Source organism: Tachypleus tridentatus, chromosome 4 (assembly GCF_004210375.1).
Source record: "Tachypleus tridentatus isolate NWPU-2018 chromosome 4, ASM421037v1, whole genome shotgun sequence".
Classification (NCBI taxonomy): Eukaryota; Metazoa; Arthropoda; class Merostomata; order Xiphosura; family Limulidae; genus Tachypleus; species Tachypleus tridentatus.
The window spans coordinates 91,714,491-91,742,258 of NC_134828.1; the positions used below are offsets into that span (position 1 = coordinate 91,714,491).

The window sequence follows — 27,768 nt, forward strand, 5'->3', positions numbered from 1 at the left end:
GTAAAATTTGTAATCTGTGATCAAGTAAGATCATTGTTTGTTTGTTTTTGAATTTGGTGCAAAGCTACTTGAGGATTATCTGCGCTAGCCGTCCCTAATTTAGCAGTGTAAGACTAGAGGGAAGACAGTTAGTCATCACCACTTACCGCTAACTCTTGGGCTACTCTTTTACCAACGAAGAGTGGGTTTCACCGTAACGTTATAATGTCCCTACGGCTGGGAGGGCGAGCATGTTTGGTGCAACCGGGATTCGAACCCGCGACCCTCGGATTACGAGTGAAGCGCACTAACCTCCTGGCTATGTCGGGCCAAGGAAAAGAACGTTTTTGAAATTGCAAAGAGACATTGCATTGTTGTTATCGTGGTTCTTACATTTCTTATACGAAATAATTATTAATATGCTTATTTCTTAGAACGTGATTCATGAATTCAAATACGAATCAGTGTACTGATAAAGCTTCTATTTCATATGCGGCTCACTGAATGAAAACTATATCTGTTTTAAATTTCCAAAATTTAGAATCTCGACCTTTATTTAAGAAAAAAGACTTTTGAAGTGGATAAGTCTAAAATTAATACGAAAAAAAATACCAGGAAAAAGAGGAAAAAAGCAGAAAGAGCAAACTCATTTATTTGTGCTGTTTATCGTTAAGCATACATATACAACTGGGTTGTAAAAGCTTTAAGTAACTAACATAATAACTAGCGGATATTTATTATTTTATTAACTTCTGAACTCAAATCATCACGCGTAAAATGACATAATGATGTAATAATTCGCTCATTTTATATGACATATATACATATAACCTAAATAACGAGATAAAAAGAAAAACATAGTTTGACAGCTCGTGACTACGTGACACGTGCTTCTCGAAGTTAAAAGTCAACTCCCGCTGTAACCAACGTTTCATCCGAGATTAATAGCAAAGTTAATCGTTCGTAAGCACCAACCAATCGTGACTCAACTAAGCTAGCTAACATTAGAGTAAGTGTGAAGATTTTAAAAAGAGCCAATCAGCAGTCGGTATAATCTCACGTGCTAAACTAGAAAGCTGTGATTTTGTGGAAGTAATGAAGGCACTTGCCCTTTCAGTGGTGAAGTTGTTGAGCTAGCGTTACCTCACACTAAGTTTCTTGTCCGTTGTCCGGCTTTAATGACCGTTGGCGACCGTTAACAGATAGGCTAAGAGTTTGTGGTTGTTTTTTGCTAGGAATAGCTGGTTCCTTCCTGTACATGCTTCAATTCGCACCATATATGTCCATTCTAGGGGCTAACAAACCCTCTTTCTATAATGGCCATTTTGCTCTTCCCAGAATCTGTCCCCACGTTCAAGGGCTACCCGTCTCCCAGTTGTACAACGTACCATATTCAGTAATCCTTCCGTCACGACTTAGTTTAGAAAACCTCCCATCCAAAAATTCTGCGAAAAACCGCATTTTAGATGCTTTTCACATTCACGAACGCAATGCAACAGAATTCTTCGCTGTCGACAGAAAGCTCGAACTGTCCGCGGACTCTCCCGAGCAACTACTAACAGTAGCTCGGCAACACTTCTCGCCAGAGATATCTGTCTTCAAATTTTCTAACATGGCACAAATTTCTCACAGCTCGCAGAAAAACACTGCCTGTCAAAATGGCCATTTAAAGTGGAAGACCTACACAGGTAACTTTTTTACATTGTTTGAGTTGAGAATGCACTTAAAGGCATTGCAATGTGCAACCCTAATAAGGATGGTGACATTTCAAAGAAACATTTGTAAGTTTAATTTATCAGAACTTATATTATCTACATGACAGGACACCTTTGTTAATACTTGTTTTGCTTGTGTCCGAGTATGTGTTTACTTAGCTTTCTGCATTTGCAAATATTTCTATATTCACTGCAGTTGCACAAATTTTACTGTGTTATGATATATTACTTCATAACAGTACCACGCTTTACTATAGACTACAATATAAACGGGCCATCACTGTACTTGTAGTAGTTACTCAGAATCTACATGTAACATACAACATAATATCTAAAACATGTAAAATGATTCCCGTCGTGTTCTGTCAGAATGAAATGAAGACGTGGTGAGTGTATAGGAAGTAATCAGTGGTTAGAGTGAGGTTGGACCCATGGGGACAGAGTCCCCAGAGCTACGAAAACCTACAACGAGAGCCACTTAACTATAATGAATAAAGGGTAAAGGAAAGTTTAAACAATATTATAGGGTAATTTAATGCAGTAATGGATATATAAAATTTAAATTTTTTGTCAAAAGAATGATCTAGTAAGTTGAACATTAGGCTTTAGTCATCCGATTTAACCACCAGAACTAATTTATATACGTACACACACATAGATATACAAGGTAGGGCATTTTTTTTTTTTTTTTTTGTAAATCATAGTTTAGTTTCTAATTATTAATTACTCTGGAATAATCAATAATTATATAGGTTTTTTTCGTCTTCGTGATATTTTTAATGTCAATCGTTTCGTCCAAAACATTACTAACAGTATAGATACTTTTATTTCTTCTTGTATATTCGACTTCATTTAATACATTAACACAGGGAGACAAATTTATCTTAATCGGCGATATCGTTTTTTTAGTTTTTAATATAATCTGAAAACAAAATTGTTCCAAAACGGATGACAACATATTACGGAAATTCAGTTCGATAGTGAGGAATGAACAACGCTTACTATCTCGTCACACGCGTTTCTTTACAAAAGTAAACCAGACTTGTATATTTGTATAATAGAAATTGTTAATTTAAGGCATTTATTTATTCAATATATGAGAATAAAGTTTGAACTTTCTATCTGGCTGTTTTGAGACGTATAATTGTACAACGAACCGATTAGAAAGCTAGATTGGAGTGTGTGTGTTTTCGGGCTATCTGCTGAGTCCACTGAAGGAAATCGAACCCCCGATTTTAGCGTTGTAAATCCGTAGACTTGCCACTGTACCAGCGGGGAACCTGGATTGGATCTACTGATCTTTTGTATCACAAAACCTTTCTCGCCGGTGTATCAGTTCATAGATTTTTCAGTGACCCATAGTACATATGTAGAGAGAAATAAAACAAATGCAAAAGAAAATACGCAGTGTTCGGATTTCTTGTGCCAGGCTAGGCGTAGCTTAATACATAAAAGTGCCGTGCAGTGGTCGAAGATTTAAATATCTGTGTGACCTCCAGCTATGACCTTGTTATACAACAGGTAATCAATCTCAGTTTAGGGCTAAGAGAAGGTGCTGGTCCACTCCACTGGTCAGCAGCTTAAAATTGCACACTTTCAAACTTGAGCCTTGAAGTCTCTGATCTGATCGTTTACCTTGAGTCGCACGATGAGTTGTTGAAAATATACCACTTGTGTGTCGCAAAGTCTGTATTATATTAGAATACTTTGCTGAATACTTAGTTGCATTTTAAAGGTTTTTAAATTGAAGGTTGGTGATTTAAACTTTTCTCACAGTGTTGTTCAGAAAGCAAGAAAGTTTAACACTGTTATATCCAATGTTATACATATTTCACTGTTGAGAAATCTTATTTTTGTTATTACTTTTAAAGGTTTTGTTTCAATGTATATTCTTTCTGACTGTATAACGGTACAACTACACATATTTACTCAATTGTAATCATTAACATTTCACGCTGCAGTTATGTCGTATCAAGCAAATAAACTGCGAATGTTCTGTTTGTTTGTTTTAAAATTTCGCGCAAAACTACAAAAGGGCTATCTGCGCTAGCCGTCCCTAATTTAGCAGTGTAAGACAAGAGAGCAGGCAGGTAGTTATCACCATCCACCGCCAACTCTTGGGCTACTCTTTTATTAACGAGTAGTGGGATTGGCCATAATATTATAACGAAAGGACGAGCATATTTGGCGTGACGGGGGGTATTCAAACCTGTGACCATCTGATTGCGAGTCGTGTGCACTAACCACCTATGCGAATGTTCTGTACGCAGAAGACCACTTGTGTTCGCGATGTAACTAAAAAGAGATCTAACATATTCACGTATGTAATTTCGATAATAGCCTGCCCCCCGCAAGTACAACGGTATATCTACGGATTTACAACGCTAAATTCAGGGGTTCGATTCTCCTCGGCGGGTTTAGCAGATAGCTCGACGTGGCTTTGCTATAAGAAACACGCACGCATACACACACTCGATCATAGTCTGAAAACTGTCTTACATATAATGTGAACGTGGGGCCTGACCGAGCGTTTGTTTGTCTCCCACTTCCGGCGGCCGATTTTCGCGCTGCGTTTGAAAAGGTGCGCACGCTGGCTAAACTATCGATTCACTTTTGAAATGACAGGAGAAAAGACACGAATACTCTTGATACCAAATTTTATTTAACAAACAGGATATCCTACACTAAAATGTTAGGACTAAATCACACCATGATTCACATTTCAGTATGTAACGTAACATAAAAAAATAAAGATGTGGATTTATTTTGTATATTAACATGTTAATGTTGAGTGAGTCTTGGCATGACTGAAATACTAAACAGTTACGTTATATCGTGGTTGGTATAAGTAGTTCAGAGATTTGATTCTGAGTGAAACCAGAAGTGCAACACAGTTAACCTTTTTAAAGTTCGTGAAATAATTTAAGCTGATAGATTAACTTAAACGTTTCCTATTTCTGGGGACGGGTAGTTTTGCTTGCCAATCATAAAACACAAGTTCTATCTTTAATTTGATTCTACAATAAAAAGGCACTTAATAATTTCTCTGATGGTTAGAATAAAAGGTTTGTCAGTTTGTTTTAATACAGTATAATTACTTAAAATATGATCAAGCTATATTTCACAAACCTAGCTTCCAATGTCTTCTGGTGTCATTCTGTAGTACTGAATTAGAATACGGAAATATTCTGTGTGCGTTAAGCCTACATCCACAGTGTAGGCATATTTTTAATCTATTGAGAGTTTCTACAATTAAAACAATGTCTATTTTAATAATTTATTTTCCAAATATCCTACTGTTTAGTTTATGAACTTACAACGCAAAAAAATCAGGGTTAAATTCCGTGTGATGGACACAACAGATAGCCCACTCAGGTTTTGCTCTAAAACAACCAACAAACTGTCTTTTCTAACTTATATATTATACATATTATAAAAGCTATTGCTTATAATCTCGCATTGACCACTTCTTAAGAATTCTTTTATTCACAAATATTTGTAAAACACGTTATTTATTTGCATCTAGAAAATAGCTGGTATTTGATGTGTCGGATGACTGATTAACCTTGTTGATGTGAGTATCATGGCTAGTCAATGATTAGGAACAATGATGTCTCTCATTTTCAAAGGGATACATGGGTGGGTGATCGTCAATAAAATTATCGTCATCATTGACTATACCTTTAAATGACTCTTGAAAGTCATTTGTTATCAGGATATACGTCTGTTACTAGAAAATTCTGTGTCCATCAATAGCTGATAAAGAGACCAAGGAAACATACGGCTGGCAAGCATATAAAGTTCAACAGACGTTAGAATGTGTTCCAGTTAACTGATTTGTTTTCTTTATTCATTATGATTCGAACATCTACAAATGCACTAATCCAAAGGTATTACAAAATGTGTCACCGATAGCCGACGGTCGGTTCTAAAAATGCACCTCTCTGGTACAAACAGGAAAATGTAGTTTCTGTGTTGATTAGAATACAAAATATGAACAGTGAGTGACCAGATTTACTTTAATGTACCAACAGTAAGGTAAAAATATAATACTATTGAGCTTCCTTATATTATTCAACAGAACAAGCTTCTGGAGGTGGTATAATGGTGTGGGAAAGGCTCACTTGGCATGGATTGAATCCTTTGATTACATTAAAAAGTAAAACAATATTTCGACTATACTGGAATTTTTTTCCATTCTTAGCTTGATGTAAAAGAACGATTAGCAACAATACACAATGATCACATTGTTGGATAAAGCATAACAAGGACATTGGCCATCTTTCTTGGCTTAACCAATCAATGGACCCCAATCTTTAAGTAAATGTCTAATGTTCTATTAATGTCGGTAATTCTTTTCCCGCACCTGTGAATTTATTATAAATTATACTCTTGGACAAGTAGTTCAAATCGAACAATACACCTTCAGGTATTCTTTAATAGACTGTTTAGCCGCAGATGATTCCTGATGAGTACATTGGAATTGGAGGCAACTGCCTATTATAGATAAAAAGAAAAGTGTAAAGGACGACGTTTTGAAATTCTTTCTTCTTCAGAGGAAGATTTCCGAAACGTTATCTCTGTATTTTCTACAACAGACGTTTGCCTCCAATTCGTGTACTCAGAAAATTTGATAGAAAATATGTCACACTGAGTCTACGCTGTCATAGCGATGAAAAGTGGCACAAACACTATTAAAGTATCCTGTATATAATCCAATATTAAGGAATTCAGCATACTTCTAATTCTCAAAAAGAATCCAATCATATATTTACCGAGTTAAAGAACGTGAACATGAATTTAAATGAAAAATCAATCGTGCGTTTTCGTGTCTGCCAATTAAATCTAGTTTTATTGACTATTTTTATCATTATGTTTGTTTGTTTTTTTGTGAATTTCGCGCAAAGCTACTCGAGGGCTATCTGCGCTAGCCGTTCCTAATTTAGCAGTGTAAAACTAGAAGGAAGGCAGCTAGTCATCACCACCCACCGTCAACTCTTGGGCCACTCTTTTACCAACGAAGAGTGGGTTTCACCGTAACGTTATAATGTCCCTACGGCTAGGAGGGCGAGCATGTTTGGTGCGACCGGGATTCGAACCCGCGACCCTCGGATTACGAGTGAAACGCACTAACCTCCTGGCTATGTCGGGCCAAGGAAAAAGAACGTTTTTGAAATTGCAAAGAGACATTGCATTGTTGTTATCGTGGTTCTTACATTTCTTATACGAAATAATTATTAATATGCTTATTTCTTAGAATGTGGGGCCTGGCATGGCCTAGCGCGTTAAGGCGTGCGCTTCGTAATCTGAGGGTCGCGGGTTCGCGCCCGAGTCGCGCCAAACATGCTCGCCCTCCCAGCCGTGGGGGCGTTATAATGTGACGGTCAATCCCACTATTCGTTGGTAAAAGAGTAGCCCAAGAGTTGGCGGTGGGTGGTGATGACTAGCTGCCTTCCCTCTAGTCTTACACTGCTAAATTAGGGACGGCTAGCACAGATAGCCCTCGAGTAGCTTTGTGCGAAATTCCAAAAAAAACCAAACCAAAACCAAACTTAGAACGTGATTCATGAATTCAAATACGAATCAGTGTATTGATAAAGCTTCTATTTCATATGCGGCTCACTGAATGAAAACTATATCTGTTTAAAATTTCCAAAATTTAGAACTATCGACCTTTATTCAAGAAAAAATACTTTTGAAGTGGACAAGTCTAAAAATAATACGAAAAACATACCAGGAAAAAAGGAGAAGAATCACCACCCACCGCCACCTCTTGGGCTACTCTTTTACTAACGAATAGTTGGATTGACCGTCACATTATAACGCCCCATGGCTAAAAGGGCGAGCATATTTCGTGCGACGGTTTTATTATTATAAAGGATTGAATTGTTTTACCATCTTAATTAACTTGTGACGATTTGTTTTAGGATACGTAAAATAAACTGGACTTCCAGTAAAGATTGACTAATAAAGTTTCCGAGGGGTTGATTTAATAAACCATATCTCACACATAATATTTGTTTCAAGTTATTTCAATAATAATTCTTAAAGTGTTTTAGCTGCGTGTATGAAAAGATAAGTATTCAATCATCCAAATAATATCTAATGTTTCTCTTTCTGATGACATGAAAACTTTCGACATTGAATTACATTGTTGAAAATAGCTCATTGATCCCTAAAACATTCTTGTGGTTTTCTAAAATTATACTCGTAATTTGAGACACCTACCGTTTCAAATGGTAATTACTGATATTTAAGATTATTATTGCTTAATTCCAGAATTTACAAATGAAAGATACCTCTGTTTATCAGATAAAATATTGTCAAGAATAAATAGATAAAATAAGAAAAATATTAAACGAATTTTGAACATGGCACGTGCAGTTATTATATGACACCCTTTTAGTTATGTTCGTTTTTTTGCGTAAATCTTAATTATTTGTATATACCGATTTACCTCAGTTCTTCTCTGGAAAGATTTGTTTTCTATGGATGACTTTTTGATAAACAAGCTACTATTGAATAGGCCTAAAGACTATTATAATCATGTCGTTATCATGATCGTCATCAAAGAATGATTGTTGTATGTAAGAACAAACCGTTTTATTGTAAAATATATAAAGTATAAATATTACTCGTTTGACTAAAATATAGTAAAGTACATAAGCGGTAGTTGATTATGATGCTTGAGAAATATTTATTTTTAAGCACAGTGTACGTATTTATATTTCATGTCCACTCGACGTCTATCATTTTAGCCACTTCTAACTCATGGACATCAGCCAATCCTGCTTTGCCATATCAGTTTTCTGACACTCAAGATGTCAACTCGAAAGACGTCAATGAAAATAATAAGGTTCTCAAAAACAAAAAGGCTAAGGTTCACGAGCAACAGTCGTCCAGATCTAAAGTCGATGAAAGTTACCTCTCCTTTTTGTCTGAAGGAAAACATCGTCGAAGAAGGACAGCTTACACTAGTGATCAGCTACTGCAGTTGGAGAAAGAATTTCACACCAAGAAATACTTGTCACTAACTGAACGTTCGCAGATTGCCACGACTCTCCAACTCAGTGAAGTCCAGGTGAAGATCTGGTTCCAGAATAGACGTGCAAAATGGAAGAGGGTCAAAGCTAGAGTTACAGCAGGACGGTCAGTTTCTAGTCGTAATGTTTCCAAGATTGCAGTTCCCATTCCCGTCCACGTAAATCGAATGGCAGTTCGAACTCGTCATCAGCAATTTGAGAAGTCCACATCAAGGTACGTTCTTTGGTTTCTTTATGTTGAAGTGTAAAGCTATCCTCTGTATTATAACATACTATTGTTTTTCGTGAATATGAGATGATTATAATGTTTTGTTTAAACGCAGCTAAACTATTGGCTTTTTGCTCTGTGTACGCCGTAATGGACCTAACCTCAGATTTTAGCAGTATAAGCTTTCATATTTACTGCTTAGAAGCCGTGGGACCAAAAAGGATAAGTACATTATATTAAAGTACATGTCCAGTCACATTCTATCTGACAACAGAAATACATCGGTGCTGTATCCAACGGCTTGATTTCGGAACAGTATGAATATACATTTCATTCTCTAGCTGCTTAAGATAAGCAACGTTAGAAAAAATATATCGTGGAAGCAATTTGTGTACCAGAGATTTTTTTATCATGTTGTGCAGTGTTGCCTGGAACAGGTAGACAGCTTTTGAAACTGAGCTTTGTGTTTGAGGACTTTCATCTGTCACAAAATACCGTACTTCGCTTACCGTGAGTGGCGGACAATTTGTTGCAGGTATCTTTCTGGGTGGTCCTGGTGCCTCATGTTAATCCATATTTTTAAATTCAGGTAACAAAGATGTGTTAAGATCGAAAAGTTAGATTTTATAAGATGTAGATATCAGTTGTATTCAATATCATTGAATATCCCCGTCAATGGAATTCAAAATCCCAAAACTTAACGCATCTTTATGAACTCAACATATGAATGTCTTGCGTAGAAAAATGGCTTTTACAAACCCTTTTCCCAACTTTCGGTAGCATCCATCTATTTACATAAATCCAATATTATTGTTGCACCACAACTTTACGTCGCTTGTAGTTATTAATTGCTTATCTGCATGTTCGAAATAGTTTTAATGTAATGTACTCAACCCTCTGTATAGTGTTTAATATTTTCAACCTCATATATAAATGGGCTAATCAGCCATGGCAGTGATTCCTAGGTTCCAAGTGTAGTCGTCCCTAATTTTAGAGTACTGACATTAAGAAAAAGGCGGTCAGCGGCACTCACTGCTACAAGGGTTTACTTACCACTTTTATAAATTGTTCACAGCTAAAAGTCTGGAACACGAAACCTCATCTTTCGACTCATAGTTCGATATAGTTTATTCGCCTTTATAGAGAAAGAATTGGAAAAAAAAAGAAAGAAAATTAACCACGTTTTATGATGATCCATAAGTTGCATTTGGTTCGATACATTGGAACAAATGATTTGGAATATTAAGTAAGATAAAAACATGAGGAACAAGAGAAGTTCGATATAAGATACGTTTTAGGAGAAACAAACGTTAGAAAGAATAAAACAAGTAGAGCGAAATATTTTAAAAACAAAATAATAATTTAAGAAATGATTGTGTTTTATAACTTGTTAAGTGTTGATCCAGTTGTCACCAAACCTGTGATGTATCCTTAAAGACATAAAGTATGCGTATTCGAATCTGACCACTCCATATTACCCAAGGGATCCCTATGCCTTCTTCATAGGCCCGGCATGGCCAGATGGTTAAGGTTCTTGATTCGTAATCTGAAGGTCGCGGGTTCGAATCCCCGTTCCATTAAACATGCTCACCCCTTTTAGCCGTGGGGGCGTTATAATGTGACGGTCAATCCTACTATTCGTTAGTAAAAGAGTAGCCCAAGAGTTGGATGTGGGTGGTGATGACTAGCTGTCTTCCCTCTTGTCTTACATTGCTAAATTAAGAACGGCTAGCGCAGATAGCTCTCGAGTAACTTTGTGCGAAATTCAAAACAAAACAAAACAAAACCTTCCTCGTGCTATGAACGTGTACATTCGCTAGTAGAGTACAAGTTGAAGAATTAAAATGGATAAACTGAAATTAGAACGGAAAAAAACATACCTCTTGGCATTTTGAGATGCTAAAATAATCCTAGAAAGATAAATAGAAGAGTGATAACCAGTGATCAGAAGCTTGGCGTAATGGAAGAAAAGGAAACAATATTGAAGCTTAGATCTTTTAAAATGGACGAAGAGCAAATTGAGAAAAAGGAAAATGAAAATAATAAAAAGAAATTAAGTGTTGAAAATCATGTATAATTAAAAGTTTCAAAGCGATGACGGTGGAACATCATTTACCAAGATGGTTAAGCAATATTGATGTATAAAAACAAAAGCGTGTAAGTGGACCAAACATGAATTGAAAGGAACACAGAATAAATATAATAAATAGGTCATGGGAGTGTAGACCAATACACCAACACAATCATAAAGTAAATAAAGATTCGGAGATCCAACAAAATTAGCAGAAGGCATCAGTGAGACTTGTTGGACATGAGGAAAAGATAAAGAAAACAAATAAGTGGTGAATTCAACAATGGTGAAAACAACATGAAAAATACAAGAAAATAGAAAGTTAAACCAGATGGCAGACTAGAGTAAATAAGAAATAAAAATAGTGGGACGAAACGTCAGAGTATTTGGAAGAAAAAATGGATTGTAAAGAAACTTTTAACAGGTACAATTGGAAAATGAGGGTTAAAAATAAAGCAACTAGTGCAAAGAAATGGAAAAAAGGGAAAGTTGCGACATATTTGTAGGAAATAAAGTTCTAAAAACATGAGAAGCGATGTGTATTGGCAAACTTCAGATTTAGAAACTATCCAGAGAATAACAAGCTCTAACAAACAAGTTTGTTTGTTTGAATTTCGCACAAAGCTACTCGAGGGCTATCTGTGCTAGCCGTTCCTAATTTAGCAGTGTAAGACTAGTGGGAAGGCAACTAGTCATCACCACCCACCGCCAACTCTTGAGCTACTCTTTTATCAACGAATAGTGAGATTGACTGTAACATTATAACGTCCCCACGGCTGAAAGGGCGAGCATGTTTGGCGCGACGAGGATGCGAATCCACGACCCTCAGATTACGAGTCGCACGTGAAAAGAAAGAAAATACAGATGACGAAAATAATTAGAAAAGAAAACAGTGGAACATGTCTGCAATGTATTGAGGGTAATTTGGACGGATAACCATTAGAAGTTTAGTGTCGTTCGTTTTAAGTCTCACTTAAAGCTACTCGAGAGCTATCCGCGCTAGCCGTCCCTAATTTAGCAGTTTAAGACTAGAGGAAAGGCAGCTACTCAATACCGCCCACCACAAACTTCTGGGCTACTCATTTAACAACAAAAAGTGAGATTGACCCTTACGTTATAATGCCCTTGCGGATGAAAAGGCAATTATGTTAAATGTAGCGTGGAGTCGAACTCCCTAATCACCAGCCCCTATCACATTGCTGTTGAAAGACAAGAAAAGTATAACATATGTGACTATATGAAAATGCAGCGAGGAAAACAAATATGGAAAAAAAAAGGAAGTAAAGATTAAAAGAAGAAAAAGCTGGAGGTGGAAGATGAGAAATACAAAATACACTGACGTTACAAAATACACTGAAGTAACAAAATACACTGAAGTTACAAAATACACTGACGTAAAAAAATACACTGACGTTACAAAATACACTGAAGTAACAAAATACACTGAAGTTACAAAATACACTGACGTAAAAAAATACACTGACGTTACAAAATACACTGAAGTAACAAAATACACTGAAGTAACAATAATAAAGAAATAGCAGAAGAAGCAGTAAGATTATTCTACATTTAATTTAAAAAATATAAAAAAGACGTTACAATGATTTCATTATTTAATCATTTATTATTTTTTTATTTAGTTAATATATCTTAATTTATAACTTGTGACAGCCGCATTCTGTATATTGCCATGTAAGAAGTAAAATAAATCATATCCTTGAACTATTAGTTACCTCAACCTTACCCGAACGTTACTCAGATAACTGTAAGCTCAACCTTACCCGAACGTTACTCAGATAACTGTAAGCCTTATTGTACAGAGATCAACCATATTAACAAAGACAGGAAGATTCAATTTAATTTTGATCATCCAATTAATCGACCAAGTTTAAAACTAAATTTCAAACCTACCCTACTGAGGTACTTAATTAGATATCTTTTTGAATAATCTTCAAGTTCCAAACCATGCTAAGATGAGAAGATTAGACATTTCAGCATATCCAGTTCTTCCAATCAAATATTATAGGTTGTTGTTGTTTTTTTAACGCGTGAACAACAAACAGTTTTCTCAGTCAGACATGTAGATATTAATTTTATTGGTGTGGAACCTCTTGGGCAATATTTAATATTACTTTTATACTGCTATCTGCGGCAGATATTTTACACATCTGTCTTACATTAGTCTCTTCCTTTCGGTGGACTCAGCAAATGGCCCGATGTGGCTTTCTATAAGAAAACATACATACACATATACATTAGTTACATGAAGGCCAAGGCTAATCCTGTTCAAGCAGAGCCGGGCTCCAGTTTCCTGTCCTGTGAAAGTGGGTTTTCTTAGTGCACTCCTGTTCCCACCCTTCCACATCCAAATCTCAGGCGTTGGATCTTTGGATCCCAGCCAAGGCAATATTCTTGCCCGGCCCGCAGTCGGGCCGTTTTAAGTTGATATCACATCGGCTTTTCGGACTGCGGGATCCGGACCGCCTAACTTCTCTTGTGCCACCTTTATCTCACTCCCCATTTCTCACCCGTCCTTTTTATAATGCCCAACAGCACTTCATCACCTTAAACAAGTCAAAGTAAAATACAGGTAAATTCCCATGCAAAGTTAAATAATATCTCTTGTGGGCCCGGCATGGCCAAGCGTGTTAAGGCGTGCGACTCATAATCTGTGGGTCGCGGGTTCGCATCCCCGTCGCTCCAAACATGCTCGCCCTTTCAGCCGTAGGGGCGTTATAATGTGACGGTCAATCCCACTATTCGTTGGTAAAAGAGTAGCCCAAGAGTTGGCAGTGGGTGTTGATGACTAGCTGCCTTCCCTCTCGTTTTACACTGCTAAATTAGGGACGGCTAGCACAGATAGCCCTCGAGTAGCTTTGTGCGAAATTCAAAAACAAACAAACAAAAGAATATCACATGTGAGGGGACGCAGAGGAACCACAACGTTCCTCACCACCCCTGTTGGGGAGAGAATTCTTCAGACTTCTCTCTCTCTAAACTAAACCTTTGCCAAGTTCGTTTGCGTTTCTATACATTAGTCATGTAAATACATTATGGTGCTTAGCTTACTCTCGTGAACAAAAGTTTATTATTGTTTTTTCAACACTGAGTTTCCTACCAGCATTATAATGAGATGTATTTATTTTTGGCAATTTTGTAGTTTTACCATTCTTCTATCTTCTGATTCATAATTTAATTAAACAGTAGTTTTCTTAATTTTATACTAGTAAATATAATTTTGTAGTATAAAGTACAGCTATTATCGTCTTTATTGTCAATAAATGTATCTTAATTTAATGTATTTTTATCTCGCGTGCCATGAATTCTTAACCCCTTATTTACGTATTTTCATCGTACTTGTGCTGTCTCTCCCATCATATGTTTGTTCACTAGCCCTTAGTATTCTGTACCTCAACCAGAACTGTGGCATTCTTTCCATTAGATGTTTAATAATTGCATGTAATATTCTGTAACTTAAATAAGTTCATACTATCCTTTCAGCACTACAACCATTACATCTTCGAATACGTGGTTCTGTCATTGTCATCACATCAGTTTCACATCCGGTGAAACACAAATTGACATTTATAGCACACATGAACATAAAAATACAGTGATCAGTTTATCATGCACAGTAGAACAATGTGGATGGCCCATTGTACAGCTTTGCGTTCAAGCAAAAACAGATAAAACATTTACTAACTGACTGTTGTTGGTAAGTAGAGGCAGTTTTTGACGTAAACAGCCGGACATACGAACTCCAAGAGTAAGCTTACACTGCGATTTTTGTATTTATTTAATGCGGTAGGTGCGATAATTTTGTCTTGTTTCAAACTCACTGCAGCTTATTTTCAACGATATATATAAAAATCGTAGATTTATTTTCAGGCTTGTTCGTTTGTTTTTGCTTGTGAATTTCGCACAAAGCTACTCGAAGGCTATCTGTGCTAGCCGTTCCTAATTTAGCAGTGTAAGACTAGTGGGAAGGCAACTAGTCATCACCACCCTCCGCCAACTCTTGGGCTACTCTTTTACCAACGAATAATGGGATTGACCGTAACATTATAACGCCCCCATGGTTGAAAGGGCGAGCATGTTTGGCGAGACGGGGATGCGAACCCGCGACCCTCAGATTACGAGTCGCACGCCTTAATTTTCAGGCTACATATGTATTTATTTCATCAGTTTCTTCATATGTATCTGTTTGTTTTTGCTGTACGTATATGTGTATATATTCGTACTTTACACACATATGTATTATGTTTTACCCTTCCTATTTCTACGAATTGTATATGTATTTGTTTTAGCCAGTCCACCTACACGTGTTTCTTTCTTCCAAATAAAATTAATTTGTATGCAGCAATTTACATAAATAGACATTAAGACAAGAAAAATATATATTATTTTATTCGTCATAAAAAACTGAACTCCGAAAAAGCAATAATAAAGGAAACTGAAGTATAATTTTCCGTACGCTGTCTGCTTCAATGATTAAAAATGATTCAATTTAATTCAGGAAAGGAGGAAATTACATAGATGCACATTTTTGTATATAATTGCCATTTTTAATCCATTTGTTATATAGGGCGTGGGCGCTCTTCCTGTTTCGTGTTCTTGTACTATTGGTACCGTGTTCGACTTCCATTGTGTGAAACAGGAATACCAAGCGGAAGTCTTAAGAATATCACACGTAGTTTATATTAAATAAATAATAACATTACCGATCCCATCTGTGACATGCATCTGGAGCTGTTGTTGAAAGTTAAACATTTTAGAGCGGATATCGGAGCAACTCGTGCACTGCAGTGACGTCACAGTTTATACTGAATTGATTACATCTTCCCTTGTGGGAGGTACAATGTGTGACGTCAGAAATCTATGGGAGATCTAAGGTGGTGGTTTTATTAACGCACAAACACTTCGTTATGTGATGGGTTTTTTTTAAAGTGTGGACTTGTAAGATCGATACATGGAAGTATCGATTCAGCATGATTCTAAATCTGTATATTTTAATGTTTCAGTTCACCTTACTCACAGTTGATCTTGAAAAAAAACAAACAACAAACATGTATCAGATTAAAGCTCAAGAAGAAACATGGGGGATATAAACTTGATAACAATATCCAGCAGCTGGTCTCAGTCATGACAAACCTTTATTGTCGAGGCCATAAGTATAGTAATTGCATAAATAGGAAAAACTGACACAAGTGTGTACAAGTTACGTTGTTGCAGTTAATCAAAATTAATTAATTATACTTAGCATAAAGTGTTAGTTTTGTTACGTATTATAATTAATCTCGGACGAGTTTCCGATTTTATTTCGATGTTATTTATGCTATGTATTACGATTTCAAACAGTCGTAAGTTTTAATTTAAAAGTTATTTCAATTTTGATATGTATCATATTTATTGTATAAGATTGATTGATACACTCATTTTTCTTTCTTAACACAAATATATTTTAATTTACAAACAACAATAAAATTTATGGGACTGGCATGGCTAAGCGCGTAAGGCGTGCGTCTCGTAATCAGAGGGTCGCGCGTTCACGCCCGCGTCGCGCCAACCATGCTCGCCCTCCCAGCCGTGCGGGCGTTATAACTTTACGATCAATCCCACTATAGACTGTAGCGACTAAACAATATTATATTTCCGTCTCTTGGCTTGCTTATCAGGCGAGATTCTCGAAAGTTCAACAATGTTTGAAGTTGCGCTTGTGTTTTTATGAAACAAATGTTGTTGATTCTTACTTTTTGGAATATTCTACAAATTTAGCAAATAAGCAATACACACACAACAATATACGCCACAAGAATTAAACTAAAACACACGCAGATATTAAAATAAATGTATAAGAATAAATCCATTACAATGTTATTATTCTAACATTACGTTCTCTATTCTGCCTCTTCTGTTTTTCTGTTTTTCCAAGAAAAAGAAAAGTATAAAATAAACAAAATGACATTTTTCGTTCCTAATGAAATTACTAGCTACAATTTAGTCCTAGCGTTTTAAAAATAGTGTTAAAAATGAAGATTTTGTTTTTTTCACGGCTGCTTGTTTTTATATAATCTGAATGTTTTCAATCGATTACACCTCGGCTACGCCAGGTGGATTAAGGCGTTATCTGAGGGACGAGGGTTCGAATCCAAGTCGCACCAAACATGCTTGCCCTTTCAGCCGTGGAGGCGTTATAAGGTGACGATAAATCCCACTATTCGTTGGTAAAAGAGAAGCTCAAGAGTTAGCGGTGGGTGTTGATGACTAGCTGCCTTCCCTCTAGTCTTACACTGCTAAATTAGGGACGGCTAGCACAGATAGCCCTCGAGTAGCTTTGCGTGAAATTAAAACAAAAGAAAGAAAAGAAAACAATAAATAACAAGCAAGGCTAAAGCACATAAAAGTGTATTTTAGGACCCCTAGAAGTCTACTGATCCAAAGGTATCAGAGATGTATGCGATACCTTATAAGGGCTATCAGTTAATAAATGTACCTTTATTCAACTAAACATCTAATACAGGCATCAATGCTGTTGTTGAAAGATGTGGAGTTCCTATCTGTTTACATTAAAACTAAAACAACAAGGGCTAATGAAAATAAAAGAATAAGGTTTAACTTATACTTTCATATACTGACAGAAGTACTGAGTTGGTTAAATTATATTCTGTAATTAGAGACGCTTCTCTTATTATATAACAGCTGAAAAATTAAATACCCAACTATCAGCTTTTCTTACAAAAGGGGTCTGTGGCAGCTTAGTGTGTAGTTATAATAAAGTGTTATGAAAAAATAATCACTTTGAAGCCACGAGACGTTTTATACTATAAATACGAATGTAATTCATATTTATGCATATTATATCCCATTGGCCATACAGTTACCTGTAACCATTACATCTTAACTAATAAAGATTGTTGTTGTTTTGAATTAAGCACAAAGCAACTCAATGGGCTATCTGTGCTCTGTCCACCACGGGTATCGAAACCTGGTTTTTAACGTTGTAAATCCGCAGACATACCGCTGAGCCACTGGGGGTAACTAACAACGAATTCCGATTAGCCTGAGGGTCGCTGGCTCGAATCGCCGTTATCGAACACCCTCGCACTTTCAGTCATTAAGGCATTATTATGTGACCATCAATCCCACTATTCGTTAGTAAAAGAGTAGCCCAGGAGTTAGCGGTGGGTGGTGTTGAATAGGTTATTGCAGTTGCTAATATAGGGAAGGCTAGCACAGATAGCTTTTGAATTCAAACTAAACCTAAATTCCAGAATGTCTTAAAATCAATTAGAAATTACGTAAACAAGCACCTGGTAAATTATTCTGTTATGTTTTATTGAAACACAATAAAATAAGACAACTTGAAGACATTCTATTTTGAAAATGAATAATCAGAGTTAAACACATTTCTTCAGTGAATAATATGCTTTACAAATTCCCTGGTAATGACAATAAAGATGTTGTGCATAATAAAGAAGTTGCAGAGTATTTATACAATAGATATGACATCACTCCCATTTGTGAAGCAGTGACATCATATGTAAAATAAATCTTATACTGCACGTGTACGCAAAGAACTAGTGTTTAATTTAAAAACACAACTGACCTTCCGTTAACGAGATGAACAAACACGTTAAAACCAATATAGAGAGTGTCATACATAAATATGTTACAATTTTATCAAACATCGGTCTACATTGTATTAAAGCTTATAATGTCATATCTAAATGATTATAGACTTCTAAACTAAATAAAATATAATATAACATACGGGTACACTGGTGATGCTAAAAAGACAACAAGGATGACAACAGGTACCCACCAGTGGCACAGCGGTATGTCTGTGGACCTAGAATCCGGGTTTCGATACTCGTAGTGGGTAAAGCACAGATAATATATCATATAAATGTGTGCTTAATTGTAGATAACTGGCTGGTTTGTTCTTAGAGGTAACGGTCTGAAAAATATTTAAAATAATTTAAACAAATATAGTAATATTATCAAAGAGAAAAACGTACTAATTCTTTGATTAAATAAGTAATTAGATTGAAGCCCGGTAGGGCCAGATGGTTAGGGCGTTCGACTCGTAATCTGAGAGTCGCAGGTTTCAATCCCCATCACAAAAAATATGCCTGCCCTTTCAGCTGTTATAATGTCTTGATCAATCCCACTATTTGTTGGTAAAAGAGTAGCCCAAGAGTAAGCAGTGGGTGGTGATCTAGTCTTATACTGCTAAATTAGGGACGGCTAGTACAGATAACCCTCTTATAGCTTTGCGCGAAATTCAAAACAAAGAAACAATTATATTGAATTCAAAACTAAAACAATCCAAATTCTCAGTAATATTCACACAAGTCTTCTTGTCGTTAAAATCAATAAATATATCATCAAACGTTCAAGACGTTTTAATCATTCACGTAAATTAGTTTTTCTTTAGTGAACATAGTTGTATTTTTGTTATCTTTTTATAACGCCACTCATAAAAATTATCTCTTTTTCATGGCCAACAAATTCTTACAAACTTGCAAGTAGGTGATAGCACGGCATGGCCAAGCGTGTTAAAGCGTGCGACTCGTAATCAGCCGTGGGGGTGTTATAATGTTGCGATCAATCCCACTATTCGTTGGTAAAAGAGTAGCCCAAGAGTTGGCGGTGGGTGGTGATGACTAGCTGCCTTTCCTCTAGTCTTACACTGCTAAATTAGGGACGGCTAGCACAGATAGCCCTCGAGTAGCTTTGTGCGAAATTCAAACAAAACAAACAAACAAGCACTGCCTATGTAATGATTGTACGGATTGAGCACCGAAATGATATTGTAAGTATCTCCTGTATTGGTCATCGGAACATTACAATATTATGCAGTGTATTGACTGAGTCACAAGTTCTGGTAATATCATAGTAAGAAGATTTAATTTATTGTGCTTATTTCTTCTGCTACTTTTTTATTGCATGGTAACTAAAAACACATTTTCAAACTGTGTATCCACTTTTATAAGTATTGTTAACTAACATCAATTTAAAATTTATTCTTCATTTTAGTGTAAACGATATTCATGTTGGCTTTTCTACAGAAGTTGGGTGTTCTTTCAAGAAGCTTAAGTACAGGCGAAAAACGAATCATCCAACCAATAATAGATAAACAAAAATTACTTCAGTTGTAACCTCGCTGTATTTAGAACTTGTTATAAATACAATCTTTTTTTATGTCTATTGAAACACTGCATTAAAAACAACAATAATTTCAAAAGTATAAAAGAAATTCCAGGAATAGAAAGTTAATGTAGGAATTGTACTTACGTCATCTTTATTATGTAGAAATGATGCAAATGCCATCCCTCACATCATCTCTACTATGTAGAAATGATGCAAATGCCATCCCTCACATCATCTCTATTTTGTAGAGATGATGCAAATGCCATCCATCACATCATTTCTATTTTGTAGAGATGATGCAAATGCCATCCATCACATCATCTCTATTTTGTAGAGATGATGCAAATGCCATCCCTACTATCTTGTTTGCATTTGGTTTTGAAGAATTGGTATTAGCCATTCGTACATTTATTTCCTGTTTTTGTAAAGTTTTTCTTCATTTAGATATATATTTTAATCAGCAACACATATGAGCAGTTTTCAAAGATGTCTTCCAACAGTTCCTCGCCGGTACAGTGTACGGATTTACGATGCTAAAATCTGGTGTTTGATTCTCCTCGGTGGACTCAGCAGATAGCCCAATGTGGCTTTGCTGTGATAAAAACACATAAACGCACTCTTCCAACAAGAACAAGTAATTCCAATTGAAGGTAACTTCAGCTCACAACTTGCAGATTTATGTTTATTTAAACGTAATTTTAATGTCTAACAAATGTCGCTATCAAAAGACTACAATAAAGCTTTGGACATCGATTGTACTTACAGATATATTGGTTATATTTCTGTACTTGATTATCATGGTTTCCTTGAAAACAGCCGAACAAACTTATCCACGAGAATCACTGTGGAAAAAAAAACAAACAAAGCTCACTACTTGCATTTAGGTACCAGCATCGTTAATCAAACATTCAAGTCCAAACGGATAGTTCGTAACTTCAGAAGTATAGACTTTCCATTTACAAACACAAATATTTCAAAAAAGTTACAATGCTTACTATTCAGAACTTACTAAATACAACAGAATTTGTTCAACATCACAAGATCTCGTGGGCACGGGCCGTAACTTTGACCTCATTCTTCACAAATGACGCTTCCATATTGCATTTTAAACTCAGGATTCGTTTAATATTGCGAGAAATTCAAGAGTATTCTTACTACCAGTTATAGGGTTAAAACAGTAATAAAAAATCACGGATCTTTTCGAAACTTTCACGTACACGGTTATTTTGTTTAGAAATATTTAATTGAATTTTAATTTTAAGTGATATTGAATCACTTTAGGGTATTGACCACCGTTGGTTTTACCTCCTGTTACTATATACTCTTACTATATAAAATCAATATAAGCTTCATAACAGTTTCATATATACTATTATAATATGTCATTAGTTACGTTACAGTCATTTTTGTTCCTTACTCTACATGTCATATGTACCATTATTGTAATTTCATTTTCTAATATTATTGCTGAATTTAACTTACCTCTGTCGAACCCCTGATTTTAGCATTGCAAATCCGAAGATTTACAACTGTCTCACAAAGGAACCAAAAGAACTTTCGAAACCAGTTAAATACAATAACTGTTACCCGAGTAAACATCTCAACTACTTCTTAGATGTCCATCGTATACTTCTGAGTCATACAAAAACGTCGGCTGTAGTGGCTGAAACTGAGCATGTGATTCGCACCAGCCATGTTGTTATCTTTTACACGTAGGTAGCTATTTCTAGACTACGATATAGGTCGGGCCATCAACGTCTGTTACGAAATTATATTCTATTTAGGATGCTATGTTGTATAGCATAGGGATACTCGAATCTCTCAGATCGAGAGTTGCTTTGAATCGATTTTCAAAGGTTGTTGATTGTTGTAAATTATGGGAAAATAATGTTTGGCAGATTAACTAGCATGGTACAGACAATTCATTTCTTTATGAGGTAATTAGCCAGCTTAACGTTAAGCCTAACGTTATTGCAATGTAACTTGGCTCTTTACGTTAGGGTAGATGATAGCTCTAGGCTATTTAAACAGTAGGCTCGACTACGTTACTCGGTAGGATGTTGGGTCATCAAAGTCAAGTATTAGCACACACAATGAACCAAATTTTTACAAGAAATGGTCGTCTTGTTCAGTTTTCGACCTACATTGTTATCCATTGTGCGCAGCGTCACTTGCCAAAAATAGTGCCTAATATTGGCCCAAAATCCCATTTAAGTATCTTGGCTTTATATTCTGTAATTGAATACGAGTTAAAGAAAGTTAAACTGTCAATTGCTCACCATCCACAGATTTAAATGACTATTGATATACACCCTTAGTTTTGGTTTGTTACATTCCCCAAACGAAGCAATCCTTCAAGTTGTGTAGGGCTTCTCAAAGATAAGTTTTATGGATCGTATTGCATGATAATTCCTCACGAGAAAGGAGGGCACTCATAAAAGATAACCTATTGTTTGTCTTTTAAAATTATAAAATAAGAAAAGATAGTAAAGCAAGAAGTATGGTAATTTAAGTGTTCACAATAAAGTTTTGATCAAAATTCATTTCCAAGAGCCGGCATGTTTTTGTTTACCTACTTATGGTATCAGGTAGCAAACTATCCATGACACATTGATAATAACACCATTAGATTACACGGTTTGGAAGTTTTGATGCAGTGACGAAAAGAGGACAATTTACCGTGACAGAAAATTTGGAAATTTCAGAATATTTTGAGAAAAAAAATGAAAATTTAAGATGCCCCACTTTTCCCCAGAAGATTCATTCGTTAATATACCTCCCCTAACCTTTCTCACTAATCATCTGTCAACCCCTCTATTACTGAAGCAGGGTCCCTTAAACGGATTGCATATACCTACTTATCCCTCTCACCCCTCTTAACTCAAGCACTGAGAGTCCATAATTTTGGAAATATCCCGTTTTTTTCGTAAAAGTCCACCAAAACTAAACCCTAGCAACACATACCCAACTGAGCCTTCGGTATAACTCTAAATTAGATTTGTCTTTGAAGGGGGTAAACGTGCTTTGGAGTATTTAATTCCACTTTACCAACAAGAGTGCAAATGTTCAAACATAACTACCCTTTTGCAAAATTAATAAATACCCTGCATCCACCCAACACCCTTTCTTACCCCTGTTGCTATACCACTGCACCCTTAAAAGCTAATCCAATCTGATGAAAAAATATAATTATTCCATAGGTGAATTGTTTACGAGTCGTTTTCAATATTTTAATTCTGTATTCTCATGAGGCAGTATTGTTGTGCCTATAGCTGTCCCTGAGAACTAAACATGTGCTTAGAGTAGGGTAACAACATAACACCTGTAAATAAGTTGGTCAAACTATCTGGAAAGAAATAATTGTCTAGGGTTACAACAGTTTTTGTTAAAAAGGATCCCTCTTCCTGTTAAAAGTGAGGTGCCCCTTTCTAAAGTGGGTAGCAATGACTAGTTTTCCCTTGTCTTTGGAGCCTGTGATTACTGCACGATTTGTTTGTTCATTTGATTTACATTTTTTTATTATGTATAATTTTGTATTTTAATAAAGATAGGTTTCTTGGCTGTACTATTGCCAGTGTTGATTATAACTAAACTCTAATGTGTGTCATAATAATTTATCTCAGATATAAAACTTCTCTGAAATTACATTGTTGGGATAGTTTAAATGAAAATCCATGGTTACAAAACATTATTAGCAAGGATTGTGTAAAGTTGTTTCCAGACATGGTTGTACTGACTTTATTTTGTTCAGTAAACAATAAAGCTATGACAGTGCTTGAACCAAACAGCTAGTGTTAGTGTACCGTTAATAAGGTATAATATATTCTTTCTTTAATGTTACTTGCTGTAACAGTATTGGTTATGATATTTATCCAGCTCTGTATCACTTTTCCCGGTAGAGATGAGAATCAAAATTGAAGTTCAGGTGATTTATCTTCACATATGTGCTATACATATTAAGCCATACTGCCGCAGTAACTACCAAAGATCAAGAACCTTCTGTCTGTCTGTATAAACTCATCTCCTGCCAAACGAGTTGGCCAATCCAAACCAAATTTTGCATTCTAACTTAGTAGTATAGCAGCAAACCAAATTCTTAAAATTTTCCATATATTAAAAAATGATTTTTTTATATAAAATAATCCCTTTATGGTTACTGCAGTAGCTATTGTGAATAGTTAAGTTTGAACAAAACTCATACCATAACAAAATGCTAGTAGTAAAAAAAAATTCAGCATTTTCCTTTGCTTTCTATAATAACCAAAATATACAGTAAAAAAATCCAGCTACGCTATAAAGAATAAAGATGTTGCTGCTTGTTAAGTTCCCACTCTTTTCTGACTCATATCGTTTAACTTCTGGTTCATACTAAGATTAAAATGAGTGCATATGTCTGAATTGCAGAAGTGTTTTACAAATGAAATGCTTTTTAATCATTTCTTTCTTATTGATGTAGAATGTAGTTTTCTGTACAAGTAAAATTCAATATTATTATTAAAGTTAATGCATTAATGTACCAACTTCAGACAGTAAAAATCTTGACCACATCTCTACTGTGAAATGAACTATTTTGATCAAGAAGTGACACAATTGCTTTGCACTTTCCACATACTTTCTCGACTGACAAACCTCCTCATTTCCATCCCACTTCCCCTGTCTTACAACAAATTTTTGGAGAGTGAATGGTGCTGAAAATTCTTACAGAGATTTTGTTTATTTTTAACAACTGTGCGAGTGTCCTCCACATTTTGAAAAAAAGATCCAGGAGTGCATTCTCATCAGAAAAACTTACAAAGGCGTTTAAGGTAAGATATTTTAAGTGCATTACAAATATTTCAAAAGAAAGTATATTATGGACCGATAACTCACTTTTCCTTGTAGACTTTCATCGTACCTGTTGGGTTATCACTGAGGGCAGAGCTGGGTATGCAATTTACCATCCAAAAATTAGCGAAATTACATATCTACTTTTATTATTTTCAAAGTTTTTTTGTTATACTTGTAGTATAAATATTGTTAGCTTAGTATTTGGTTTTAAGACCTAACCTATATCTCAGAAGATGGCTGAACTACACTGATATTATTGAGTTTGTTACTGGAAACATCGCTAACAGCAAGGGTACCCAACTGCTTTATAATATTTATAAGTAGCAATAGAATATTTGATTAGTTATGCTCATTATCAGGTTGGTTTTTCTTTTTTAATCCAAGTAGATGTCTTGCTATAGGTCTGACCTGTATTGGTGATTATAGTACTTCGTTCAAATTCTTCACATCATAGGTTCAAATCTAATCATCCAACATGCTTGCCCTTTCAGCAGTGTGATGGTTAATCTCTCTATTTCATTAGAGTAGTTCATGAACTGTGTTGGGTGGTTAGCTGCTTTCCTTCTAGCTCATCAAACTCTAAATTAGGGACTGCTATCTCGAAAAGCCCTTGAGTAGCTTTGCCAGAAATTCAACAAACAAACACACGCTCTGACAGGAAGTTAGTATTTACAATTACTTAAACCTTCTTGAGTAATGTTGCAAAAAGTTTAATTTGCAGTGAACTGTCAAAGAATGTGTAGTAAGTGCAATTAAAAGTAAACCCTCTTGATAAATATGTGAAAGTAAAATTTATATTTCTAAGCAAGTAATCCAACTTTCCTATTATTGCATCAAATGTATATATGAAATACGTCTACAATAAACAATTAAGTACCTAGCATGAGGCCCAAACATTTGTTACAACAGCCCAGGATTGGAGCTCTGCAAGGAAATGAAATGTTGCCGAGTTTTCTTAGAAAATTTCTTTAGGGCAAGGGAGAGTGACAAGATACCTTTGGACCCTATATTTTAGGCAAATGCTGTAACTAGTCAATTTAGCCCCGAGGGCAGGCCATTGTTATTGTTGTTTATTTTTAGCACAACTCTATACAAAGCGCTATCATCGCTACATTCACTGTGACAAACGTACCACTGGCTTACCAGGGGACATTAAAGACCCTTATACTTGCTCTTCCCTCTGTTATTAGTGTCGTGACAAGACATTTTCCAGCTCCTCACTGATTTGATCCTGGGGGTCTGCCCCAATCTCCACACCTATGTGAGACTGCTTTCGAGCAAGACAAAGTTTTGTGATATCCTTAAACCACTATCAGTGACTTATTACATATCATAATATGATAAAAAAAATGTTTTTAAACAAAGAATTTGAATTGTATGTGTAAAAATTGAAAATTATTTCTAAGAGAAAATTTTTCAGAAGCTTTTAATCCTCGACTTGAAAGAATGTGCCTGGTTGACTTAGTAGTTGAACTGGCATTACTGAAAGTAGGTAATCACGTGGTATGTACAACTAGTTTTACTACAGTATCAGAAAGTTGGCGATATATTGGGTATATACATGCAGTTAATTGTAATAAAGCTACATAAAAAAACTAATAAATTTACTACACCTATGGAACAAAAATACTATACTGTCATTTTTATATTTTCTTTAAGCAGTTTCAGTCACCATCATCAACATTAGGAGAATGAAAACATGTTCAACGGTTTGAAATGGAATATTCAAGATACAAGCTTTCTCAACCAAGAAGAATGTCCAGGGAGGCTGTTATTTCATAGTACCAACAAAAGCTTAAGTTTTTCATTCGTGTTAATAAACCTTTACTAATATAGCATGATTTTTAACATGTAATTATAGTTCAATAAATACTACATGAACAAATAGAATTTTTACATTCCTATTTTATTTTAAAATTTAATCCGACTTACTATTTCATATTTTAACGTAACATAGAGGTCAAAATTAGGCTTCAGTGTAAGTCTTCTAAAACTAAATACCTACAATCATGCAATTCGTAATTCATGTTTTATTTTGGCATATAAATAAAGAATTATTTGTTTTCACTGAAATAAAGTGTTATTTTAATTGTTTCACTAAGTATTAATCAAGAAAATATAATTACTTTACAAGAATCGAACTCCGGGATTTAGTAAATCTGTAAACTTGTACATGTCCTACTGAGAGATTAATTTCGATGATTTACGTTGAATTTCACTCTTTCATGAATAAGTCCATGTGGTGGCGCCATGAAATTTATGACATGGATCTAATTAATTTATAAATACACATAATTGTTTAATAAAACTTATGAAGTGAACAAAGTATTCCAAATTATAATTATAATTTTTAAACTAGCATTCCAATTATTTCTAAATTGGTGGAATACTTTTTATTTTCTGTCCTACAAAGACTTGTAATTGTTTTAAAATATTCAGCTTACAATTTGTTTGTTTTTAATTTCGTGTTTAAAATTCATTGAGAGCTTTTTTTCAATATCCCATTTTAAAGATAGTTTTGGGGTAAATGACAAAAATTTTATATTCGAGAGAATTTAAAGTCCTTCATTTATCCAATAAACTTTACTGAACATTAACATATCTTTTCGATATCTATTGTTGTGTTGACTTATAAGGACGCATAATAAATCTTACTGTACATTAACAAAGATGCTCAAGATCTACTGTTGTGTGTACATATAATGAATGACATGTAATGAACCTTGCTGTATATTAAAGTGAATACCCGATACCTAGTATGGGGTACACATA

General features: G+C 35.3%; 1 protein-coding gene and 2 long non-coding RNA genes across 8 annotated transcripts; 1 reads left to right on the forward strand and 2 right to left on the reverse strand.

The window, feature by feature from the left end:
• The first annotated feature begins 1,088 nt into the window (after positions 1-1,088).
• On the forward strand, positions 1,089-27,768 carry LOC143249684 (uncharacterized). Of its 3 annotated transcripts, none has more exons than XM_076499983.1 (3): positions 1,089-1,671; positions 8,457-8,951; positions 26,656-27,768. In XM_076499983.1, the coding sequence occupies exons 1-3, from the start codon at positions 1,238-1,240 to the stop codon at positions 26,681-26,683; spliced, it is 957 nt and encodes a 318-aa protein (XP_076356098.1). In that variant the 5' UTR covers positions 1,089-1,237; the 3' UTR covers positions 26,684-27,768. The 3 variants fall into 3 exon arrangements, with proteins under 3 accessions (XP_076356098.1, XP_076356097.1, XP_076356099.1); XM_076499982.1 differs by having other exon boundaries at positions 1,090-1,667; positions 8,453-8,951; positions 26,656-27,767; XM_076499984.1 differs by having other exon boundaries at positions 1,091-1,667; positions 8,453-8,951; positions 26,659-27,765.
• On the reverse strand, positions 1,091-10,998 carry LOC143249685 (uncharacterized). Its single transcript, XR_013027910.1, has 2 exons — positions 8,457-10,998; positions 1,091-1,671 (listed from the first exon to the last, which is right to left on the reverse strand). It is a non-coding gene; the product is annotated as an uncharacterized LOC143249685 (long non-coding RNA).
• Positions 12,526-22,301, reverse strand: LOC143249681 (uncharacterized). Of its 4 annotated transcripts, XR_013027908.1 has the most exons (4): positions 21,652-22,208; positions 20,314-21,011; positions 12,793-13,580; positions 12,527-12,755 (listed from the first exon to the last, which is right to left on the reverse strand). It is a non-coding gene; the product is annotated as an uncharacterized LOC143249681 (long non-coding RNA). The 4 variants fall into 4 exon arrangements; XR_013027907.1 differs by having other exon boundaries at positions 12,526-13,580; positions 21,652-22,149; XR_013027909.1 differs by lacking the exons at positions 12,527-12,755; positions 12,793-13,580 and adding an exon at positions 18,372-18,973 and having other exon boundaries at positions 21,652-22,149.

Bases quoted from the DNA above. Each gene is read 5' to 3' on its own strand.
- LOC143249684 (XM_076499983.1), top strand. From the start codon at position 1,238: ATGCTTCAATTCGCACCATATATGTCCATTCTAGGGGCTAACAAACCC. The intron at 1,672-8,456 runs CTTTTTTACATT...CATTTTAGCCAC, and splicing joins TGGAAGACCTACACAGGTAA to TTCTAACTCATGGACATCAG. The intron at 8,952-26,655 runs GTACGTTCTTTG...ATTTTCTTTAAG, and splicing joins TTTGAGAAGTCCACATCAAG to CAGTTTCAGTCACCATCATC.